At 39.1% G+C, this 10,668-nt stretch overlaps 1 protein-coding gene across 1 annotated transcript in view; it reads left to right on the forward strand.

The window, feature by feature from the left end:
• LOC122561394 (deleted in malignant brain tumors 1 protein-like) overlaps positions 1-10,668 on the forward strand; it is a 61,092-nt gene that overhangs the window by 46,170 nt on the left and 4,254 nt on the right. The window contains exons 11-13 of the mRNA XM_043713158.1: positions 2,875-3,022; positions 7,371-7,579; positions 9,510-9,657. Of these exons, the coding sequence (XP_043569093.1) occupies positions 2,875-3,022; positions 7,371-7,579; positions 9,510-9,657 (505 nt within the window). The remainder of the gene's footprint in view (positions 1-2,874; positions 3,023-7,370; positions 7,580-9,509; positions 9,658-10,668) is intronic.

The raw sequence follows: 10,668 nt of genomic DNA on the forward strand, positions 1-10,668 counted from the left end.
TTCTCCTGTTCCCTGGATGCTGCCTGACCTGCTGCGCTTTTCCAGCAACACATTTTCAGCATCTGAGAGACAGGATAGTGAGCTGTGAGGAGGATACAGACATGCTTCAATGTGATTTGGAGAAGTTGAATCAGTAGTGAAATGCATGGTAGATGCAATATAAAGTGGATAAATTTGAGGCTATCCACTTTGAGGGCAAAAACAGGGAGATGGATTATTATCTGAATGGCTATAGAGAGAGAGAGAGAGAGAGAGGAATTCTGCAACGAGACCTGGGTGCACTCGTAAACCAGTTGCTGAAAGTAAACATGCAAGTGCAGCAGACAATAAAGAAGGAGAATGGCACGTTGGCCTTCACAGCCAAAGGAGTTGAGTACAGGAGCAGGGATGTCTTGCTGCAATTATGCAGGGCCTATGTAGACCAATATTCCACACAAGGAGTTTTGTTCTCCTTATCTGAGGAAGGATGTTCTTGTTACAGAGGGAATGCAGCAAACATTTGCCAGACTGATTTCTGGGATGGCAGGACTGATGTATGAGAAGAGGTTGTATCAGTTAGGATTATATCCACTGGAGTTTAGGAGATTGAAAGGGAATTGCATAGAAACCATAAAATATTAATAAGACTAGACAGGGTAGATACAGGAAGGATGTTCTCAATGGCAGGGAAATACAGAACCAGGGGGTCACAGTCTAAAGATAGAGAGTAAACCATTTTGGATTGAGATAGGAGAAATGTCTTCAGCCAGAGAATACCGAGCCTGTGGAAATCTATCACAGAAAGCATTTGAGTCCAAAATATTGTCTGATTTAAAGAAAGAGTTCACTTGGGGTTAAAGGGATCAAAGGTTATGGGGAAAGTGGGAAAAGGCTATTGAGTTTGATGATCAGCCTTGATAATAATAAATGGTGGAGCAGGCTCAAAGGATCAAAAGGCCTATGCTTGTTCATATTTTCTATGTTGCTATTATATAGAGAATTGTATAAAATATATTGCATAGAAATAGGGCATAGATAATCTATGTTGATATTCATTCTCCACACAAAATTTCTTCTTTTCCATTGACCTTACCTCATTCTTTCAGTGTATATTTCAATTCTATTTGTCTCATGTAGTCATCTACTTTTCCTTAGAAAGTATCTGAGCTGTGTACCTCAACTCTTTCCTTTAGTAATGTGTTCCCATCTCTGACTAAAGAAATTTCTTCTTTTATCCCTGTTGGATTTGTTAGGAACAGGCCTGTATCTTGATGTTGTTTTTGGTTTCCCTCAAACCTAGTCTGCCAAAACTGGTCCTAATTTGAAATACCTCTATGTCATTCTGAATTTGTATTCTAAAAGAAATAATGCCTAATCTGTTCTGATAGTTGCAATGTATGAGTTCATGCACTACGTTTGTCAAAAATGTTTGCACTTCTTCCTGTGTTTCCATAACTTATTCTTTTGTTGACTTGAGATGCTGTTTTTGTTGATTTATTCACTTGCATTTTGCAATCTCTTCCTTTTCAAGCTCACTGTGTACTTTCTTATTATCTAAATATAAGTGATGTATCAGTTTTAAACAGAAGTGCATCACAGATTTATGTAGGTTGAAATTCATTTGCCACTTCAGTGCCTGGTCTACAGGCTTTTTAAATGACTTCTTTATTGATATCATCTGTAGTCTCTGATACGTGTTTCTAAATCGAGATCATTAATATATGTTATGAATTGCAATGATCACAGAGGTAATCCTTTTGGAATAGTCCTTTCAATTGTCCTTAGTCTGACTATATCTCTGCACTTCAATTCCATTTTTTTGGCCAATTTACTTTCCAATTAGTTAATTTTTGGTTGTGTTCTGAGTTCGATTACGCATGAAATAATGGTAATGAAAAGATATAGAACAATATAATTCTAATTAGTTGCATGATGTTTTTTCATTTATTTTTCCTTTATAACTTTCTCCTCATTAAATTGCTTTTCTGAAACTAGTGATTTCAACGTGATTCTGTGTTACACACAACTGCAGCAATTTTAATCAAGTGACTTTTCTTTGCATGTGATCCTGGTCAATAGTTACTTGCAAGCTGCAGAACACAACAAACATCGCACAGTACAATTTCAATGTAGTTAAACATTGACGATATGTTATTTGTAAATTTTGTACAAATGCACCTGGTTTATATTTCAGTGATTTTGTAAATGTTGCAAATTTAAGCAAGCAAATGGACTTTTAACAATGGAAGTGAAATAAACTCTGCAGAATAGGTGAGCATGAAATTGCGTTCAGATTTGGCATGTTTGTCAAATTTTAGCTTTGTTGAATTGAATTGAAATCTAATTCATACTACACATAAAAACTGCCACATTGACTGGTATAAAATGTATTTCTTTTGTATAATTGGAAGGAAAATACAAACACAAAGCTCTGGAGTTCTTCAATAATTGAAGCATTCCTACGCAGATGTGAAGCCCCCAGGAATGAAATAGCTTTTCCACACTGGAAGGCACAACTTACTGCTCTTTGACCCCATATTTCCAAAACGCACCTGGCCTGTTACTATTTTATAAAAGACAATAAGTAATTCAGCAATTCTGATAGCAATGAGAATTTCCTGTTCTGAACTCCATCCATTGAACCTGTTGGAACTGTGGGCAGGAGAATAAAAACAGCAAAACAAGACTAAAGTGAAATTTCCCCAACAGTAATGGTGGGTATCAGCTCCCACTATCAAATCTCAACTAAGATATCAACTAGTTAGTTGAGGTCTGTTACTCATCAAATTATACCAGAGCTAAAGGGACAAATTCTAAAGAAAAGGGAAGATAGAAATGGAGGAGAAAAATAATACATCCTCTTTGTGCTAGTCATTTACTCATCATTGTTTCCAGATACACAATGCGGAGGCAAACTTAGTGGTGACAATGGATGTTTTACTACCCCCAATTATCCACGCAATTATCCAAATTCTGCGACATGTATCTGGTATATAACTATGGACGATGATGAAAGAGTAAAGTTGAATTTTATTGATATTCAGTAAGTAACAGTGTTTCCACTTATTCATTGCAACTGTGTGGTATGTCAAAGGTTCTTTTGTGAATAGATGACATTTTGGGATAGATTCATTTAAGAGGTATCATTGTTTCAGTTGAATAGTTCTTAACTGATACATATTCCTCAAAGTAGATGTTATGTCATTAAGAAATTATTGTCATTGTGAATGGCATTTGTTAAATTGAGGGTGGTAAATACGAAGGTGATCTTGTTAATGTTGATCTTGCTTTGCGCATCTCCTGTGCAGTGTAACCTGTATGCCTCACTCTGTCTAAGCACCCTATGACCTGTACATCCTGCTTGCTATGATCTGCCTATACTGCTCACAAACAAAAGCTTTTAACTGTACTTAGGTACAATGAGTACAATAAATTAAACCAAGAAAATCAATTGAGTGATATTTCTGATTCATTCATCTCTAGCTAGATGTCATTCAGCTTCTCACAGCATCACAGAATTGCAGAAGAATCTTTGGGAGACTTGCTGATGAAGACAGATACAACCACTACCTTATTAAGAGCCCTTATGGCACAGTGCCAGTGTCCCTACCTTTTGAGCCAAGATGCCCAGTTTTAAGTCCTACCTGTCCCAGAGGCGTGTAATAACATCACTGAGCAGTTTAATTGGAAAATACATTTAAAAAGAAAAATGTCAGCATTGGTGACTGAGGCAGTACTTATGCCCAAGTCCAATTTGTCTTGAGTAAGGGGTAGTAAGTTGCTTCCTTGAACTGCTGTAGTCCATGGTAGCCCCACGCATTGATAGGGAGTGAAATCTGGGAGGTTGACTCAGGCAACACTGAATGATTGATGATTTTTTTTCCAAGTCAGGATGTTGGGTGGCTTGGAGTGGTAATTGCTGCTGGTTGTGATCCCATGTATCTGCTGCACTTGTCCTTCTAGATGTCAGTGATCATACTTTTGGAAGGTATTTTCTAGGGAACCTTGGTGAATGCATTTTGTAGATAGTACACACTGCTGCTACTAAGTGTTGGTGATGAAGGGAGTGAATGTTTGTGGATGTGGCACCAATCAAGCAGGTCATTTTGTCTTGCAGGGTGTCATGTTTCTTGAGTGTTGTTAGAGCTGCACTCATCCAGACAAATGAGGAGTATTCCATCACAGTTCTGACTTGAGTCTTATAGATGGTAGATAGGCTTTGTGGAGTCAGGAGGTGAGTTACTCACTGCAGGATTCCTAATCTCTGACCTGTTCTTGCAGCCACAGTGTTAATATGGTTAGTTACGTTTCTGCTCAATGGTGATCCCCCAGGATATGGGGGATTCAGTGATGGTAATGTTATTCAATACATAGGGACGACGGTCAGATTGCCTTTTGCTGGCAATAGTACTCGGCATGAATGTTATTTACAGGTTGCACTACATAACTATTTAGCGTAAAGGGGCAATGCAACTGGACCTGGAAGAAGATCTCAGCAGGAAAGAGATTGAAAATGGCATAACATTTTTACGGGTGAGGACAAAAATGCAAACAGTCAATGCACCATTTTCCTGTTGCTGTTCCTAGCCCAAGTTCATGGAGTACAAGGGAAAATCTTCCAAGATATTTCCCAATCCACTTGTGTTAATAATTAAGATTATGAAAGAGCTTGTGGCAGCAGATGGAGCATTGGATTCAGATCTTGATGGAGATGCACTGTCTTGAATGCCAGGCATGGGATGCACCAGGTGCATGGAGGTTGCTATATAATAGGGGAGGCAGCAATGGTTGCCCCAACAAATTATTTCTGTGTTTAAAAGGCAAAATTGCAAGAGGATGACACAGCTTTGTCACATCAGGGCCATTGATTCAGTGGAGGTTGTGGTCTGTAAAATCCTAGGCAATGCTGGGGAGTTGGGAGGTCAGCTGATTTCAAGGAGGGTAGAAACTGACCTCAGGGATGTGACACTCATAGTTTGAATCTAGTGATGGAGAAGGAATATTTTATACAGGAAAGGCCAAATTTTCACATCGGGGTACAGAGAGTAGGATTCAGGGGTAGGATGGGAAAAGGTATCATACCCTCAGCTTAGAATCTGCAACTGAAGATTAAGTTTCTTGTGGATAATTGCAAAACATTGCTGGAGGTGACTGTGACTATTCACCCAGAGAGCCACATTGTACAGATGGCCTCAGCTCACAACAGTGCTCAACCTCCATTACCCATTCTGTCAAAGGTTGCGACCTCGAATGAATTCGCCTCTGGCTCCTTTAACTCAGAATCTACTGTGGTGTTTTGCAGATAAATGGACATCATTGCATTTCACAGGATCCTGCCATTTCATCAAGAGCTGGACAGTACACATGGAAGATCCCCCCAGACTCATAGGCCAGTGGGTTTTGTCACATTGCTGAATTTCCCTGCATGGAGAACATTGTTGATTATATCCACAGTCACCTCAAGGCAATGAGTAGCTAGCTAGTGAGATAAATCAACAGGAATGCTTTCACTCCCTCAGTGTTGAAGTGTCTGGGATCACAACGAACGTTTCATACACATGTGCATTAACTTTGCTAACAGTAGCTGTGACTTCCCCATTCTCCAAAAATGCAGACTTCTACAGCTCTTCATTCCAATCTCTGTTTGATTGTGCAATGGTGCAACTCTAATAGCATCTATGGAGCTAGATGCTAGAAGAGGCAGACGTGGCTTCCTTTTGAAGGGCATGCCTTGCAAGGCTCTTAGCCTGAAGCACAGCTTTGCATGTGGTAGACTGTATTTGAACATAGCTTGCTTGCTTTTTGTGTCCTAGCTGCAGTGTCGATACTGTTTTGCTAGCCCTAATGTTTCCAGGCATTGCTGTCAAACTTTAATGACTGCATGTTTTTAGCCATCTGCTTGCAATGAATCATGTCTTTATTCCCCCAGCTGTTATTTATGAAAAAATTTGAATGGTGTAGAGTTAATTATCAACTCCATTAATTGCTCTGACAGATCAGCCTCTTGCATTTGTTGCCCTTGTTATGGCATCTACTCGCAAATTGGTCTACTGACATCTGTGGTTGTTGCCTGTAGTATAAACAGTAATTTTTCATGTTGATGCTTACACGCAGCTGGTCTTTTCAGACTTTCCTTGCCTTTGTAGGGCCTGTCTGGACCTCCTCAGATAAACCCAAGCTACTGATTGTGTGCAGCCATTCAAATCAACTGCTATCAATATCTGCACACCTTACTTACCTGGTTTTGCAACTGCTTTATCTGTGAAGCATTGCTGAATCCTTTGTTTAAAAGGTTTGAACCCATATCGCAGATCCATAGTTTTCCATTACATGGTGGGGGATTTGATATTTATCCTTCTTGCTGTTCTCTTAGCTTTTCATTTTTTGTTTAACTTTGCGCACCTTATAGTCTTTCAGCACTGTACTTAGTGTTCCTTTTTGGTTTTGGCTTGAAATTTGTTTTAGAGCTTGTTACATTGGCTCTGTGTTGTAGCCCACTTGTTTAAATGTCTGCATGCTTTCTCTTAGCTCAGTATGGGGCTGACCCCCAGCAATTATACAAATTTGAAAAAAAACCTTTTTGTAGGGACTTTGAATAAACTTGCCATCTGCATAAATATGACCAACTTGGAAATACTCAAAGATTGAGAAAAAAGCCTAAAATCATTTGGTTTCCATATTGTGAGTACTCAGAATTGCTGTCAAACCTGTTTGCTGCTGTTCTCTATAATGATTGTAAAACAAGTTTGCCAGCTGGATATCATAGGATATCCATGACTGGGCCTGTTAATCCTGGGGTGCCCTTGCTGACATAAAAAGATTGAGTGTCAAGGATACTGACACTCTGGTGCCTGACTCTATACAAGGTAGTATTATAGTCAAGGACTCTTATAAATAAAGGATGACTTGGTTACAGGATACCAGCCTCTGTAGAGTTATTTCAGTCTCCTTGGATTCCCAACTTGTAAGACTTGTTTCTTCTTTGTTCTTACTTTCATATAAAAATAATCCCAGCTACATTCCATGTAGTAATATTTTTGTGATATCCAAATGTAACACAGATGAGGTACGTGGATTCCATTCACTTGAAGATCTCTGGTTTATTTACACCTAAATGAATATACACAATACAAAGTAATCTCCAGAAGCAGTGTGTGCCGCCGTGCAGACAGCTTTGGGCATGTGACCAACATCTACGTACTTGGTTTATTTGCATGCTGATCGCTTGCTGAAACATAAATTGCCAAAGTGTTTAGATATTGCTCCAAGTTCAAATGGAAAGTTAGGACTGGATGACAGGGTGTGCAATGTTTGTTTCACGTTTCCTGATTTTTTGGTTAGGAAGTAAATTTTCAACAGTAAAATAAAATGGAAAAACATTCTCTCTGCAGGCTGGAAGTTTCCTCACGTTGCTCAAATGATAATGTTACAATATACGATGGGCCCACAACAAGTTCACCTGCACTTGCCACAATTTGTACTGGACTGAACCATGAATACACATCATCATCCAACACTCTAACTGTTTATTTTCAATCTGATTCCCATAATTCTGATCATGGCTTTGCAGCATATTACAATATGGTGTTTCCAAATCCAAGTAAGTGTTAGTATTACTTTTGATTAGCGCAGTTTAAATTGGAACAGTAGGTAAATGATTTAACATGTTTGATTATTTTCAGAGAGTCAGAAAGGAATTGCTGAGGTCTCCATTCATTTTGCTTCACATTATGATAGTTGTATTGTCAAGATTTGCATAGAGTATATGCTTTGGAATAACAGTCCAGTCTTGAATCACTAACTTGGTCCAGCCCAGTCCAACACCAGCACCTCCACATCATCTCAGTCTTAAAGAAGGGTTAATACCCGAAACGTTGATTTCTCCACCTCCTGTTGCTGCCTGGCTTGCTGAGTTCTTCCAGCCTCCTGTTTGTTGATCTATGGTAGCATATTTTGCTGTCTCGGTAAACACTTTTATCTTTATTTCCCTATTGGATGTTTTATATTTTGGGCCTATATTTCGCTCATATTTAAATGCCAAAGCTATTCATAATTTTAAAGACCCAGAATTAGTCATTTTGGATTTCGGTTCACTTGATCCTAATAACCATAATCTCTCAGTTCTGGAACCAGTCTTGTTCATCAATATGACACTTTGCTTCAACATCTCTGTGTTGTTCTAATAATATGGAGAACAGAGTAATATTATAGAGAACAGAACGGTGCACTGTTTTGAGTATGGCCTCATCACAGTCCAATACAAGTTTGGCATATCTTCACTGCTTGTGCTTCAAAATAAATCCCAATGCTCTGTTGGTAACTATAATTGTTTCACTGATGCGCAATGCTGTTTTTAATGATATATTCATTTCGGAGCTGAGATCGCCACTTTTCTAGCCCATTTAGTATTGGTTTTACAACCTAATGTACAGGTGATGTTTTAAAACCAAACCACCCATTTATTTATGTTAAAAGTTATTTACCACTTAGCTGCCTGGTTTATACATTTTCTGATATTTTATTCATTCAGATCGTCTAAAAGTTAGATCCATTGCCATAAATTACAAATAATAATTGTCCCAATGCTAAACCTTGTGGATCATCACTTTCAATTTTTCTCCTATCTGAATAGTTGTACTGTAGCTCTACTCTTGTCTTTTCTTTTACAGTTTAATTTTCATTCGGGTGGTTATCTCACTGCATCTTCCAATTTTGTTATAATTTTGAGAAACAGTGAGTGCACAGACGGGCATAAAATGCAATGGAGGGAGAAAATTGTCACCTGTGGAAACAGTGAAAGGACATAGAGTGGTGGATAGATTGAGACTTCAGTTTGGCACATAAAACAATTTAAATAAAATGCGAATTTGCAAAAGGTGGGTTATGGATTAGGGCATTGAGAGCAGCAGAGACACACAGCGTACATACACTCAGTTTCAGGATAGCTGAAATTCTGCATAAAGTGCCAAATCTGAACATTGCAATGCTTACCCATTTTATATGGTCTATTTCACTTCCATTAATTGAGGGGAAAATACAAACATAAAGCTTTGGAGTTCTTCAGTAACCCAGTGACTCAGTAAAACATTTCTGTTCAAATGTAATGTTTTCAGCAACAGAAATCCTGTCAATGCTGGAGGGCAAAACCTATCGCTCTCTGTACCTGTTTCACAAACATAGTCCTGATCAATATTTACTCCATTAGAACAATAAAGTATTATGTATTTCTGAGTATTAGATGAAATGCAATGAGGATTTCCTCTTCCTGATCTAAATCCAATCAGTCCACTAGGACTGCAATTTTGAGATGGTAAAAAAGAACAAAATTGGACTTTAACATAACAGGACATATCAGCCCTCACTGTTAAATCTCAAATAAGTTATCAGTAAGTTAGGTGAGATATTCTGTTTGTCAAATTGCACCTGAGATAAGAGGCAAATTCTCAGGAAGAGTGGTGATGGAAATATGGAAGGTCAAAAATACTGCCTATTTTATGTTACTCATTTACTTATTTCATCATTGTCACTAGGTATGCAATGTGGAATGAAACTTGATAATAATAGTGGATGTTTTGCCAGCCCCAATTATCCAAAGTACTATCCAAATAACGCAAAATGTATCTGGAATATATTTGTGGATAATGGCAAAAGAATAATGTTGAAATTCATTGATATTCGGTAAGTAGCAGACTCATCGTAACCGCATAGAGTGTGAGAAATACGGTGGGGGGCGGAGAGGAGGGTTTAGGGAGGGGGGGTGGGAGTGTCCCCAATTTACAAATGACCAAAAGAACTGCAGATGCTAGAAATCAGAAACAAAAACAGGAATTGCTGGAAATTCTCAGCAGGCCTGGCAGTATCTGTGGAGAGAAATCAGTTATTGTTTCGGGTCCAGTGACCGTTTTTCAGAACACATTCTGAAAGTTGAATTGCCACAATTTTTCAGCAATTTCTGTTTTGTTCCCAAGTCAGAAATGTCCAATTTATGAACACTTGTACTTAAAAGGATGTAATTGTAAAGACCAGTTTTAAGAAGATACTGAGGAACAGCTACTTTATGTTGTCTTGCATTGTGTTCCAACTTGCATATAAATTAATTTGCAAATGGACATGGGAACAGAACCCGTTTGCAACTTGGGAGCTGCCTGTATCTGTTATGCAACTATGAATACTATATGTAACTATTCCCAATGAATTCATTTATATTCATTTTCTCGTGATGCAGACAGTTGCAAATCTTGTGTTATCTGCACATTATAGTAATAATATTATGCAGAGAAGTACTAGACCACTGTTTTGCGACTCCCTCGTCAGGTCCATTCCCTCCGCAACTCTCTCGTCACGCCCACTCTCTCTGAGACTCCCTCGTCAGGTCCACTCCCTCCGCAACTCCCTCGTCAGGCCCACTCTCTCCGTGACTCCCTCGTCAGGTCCACTCCCTCCTCGACTCCCTCATCAGGTTCACTCCCTCCGCGACTCCCTTGTCAGGTCCACACCCCCCCACCAACCCAACCTCCACTCCCGGCACCTTCCCCTGCAACTGTAAGAAGTGCAAAACTTGCGCCCACACCTCCTCCCTAACCTCCCTCCAAGGCCCCAACGGATCCTTCTATATCCATCGCAAATTCACCTGCACCTCCACACACATCATTTACTGTATCCGCTGCACCCGATGTGGTCTCCTCTACA

Source organism: Chiloscyllium plagiosum, chromosome 22, assembly GCF_004010195.1.
Source record: "Chiloscyllium plagiosum isolate BGI_BamShark_2017 chromosome 22, ASM401019v2, whole genome shotgun sequence".
Classification (NCBI taxonomy): domain Eukaryota; kingdom Metazoa; phylum Chordata; class Chondrichthyes; order Orectolobiformes; family Hemiscylliidae; genus Chiloscyllium; species Chiloscyllium plagiosum.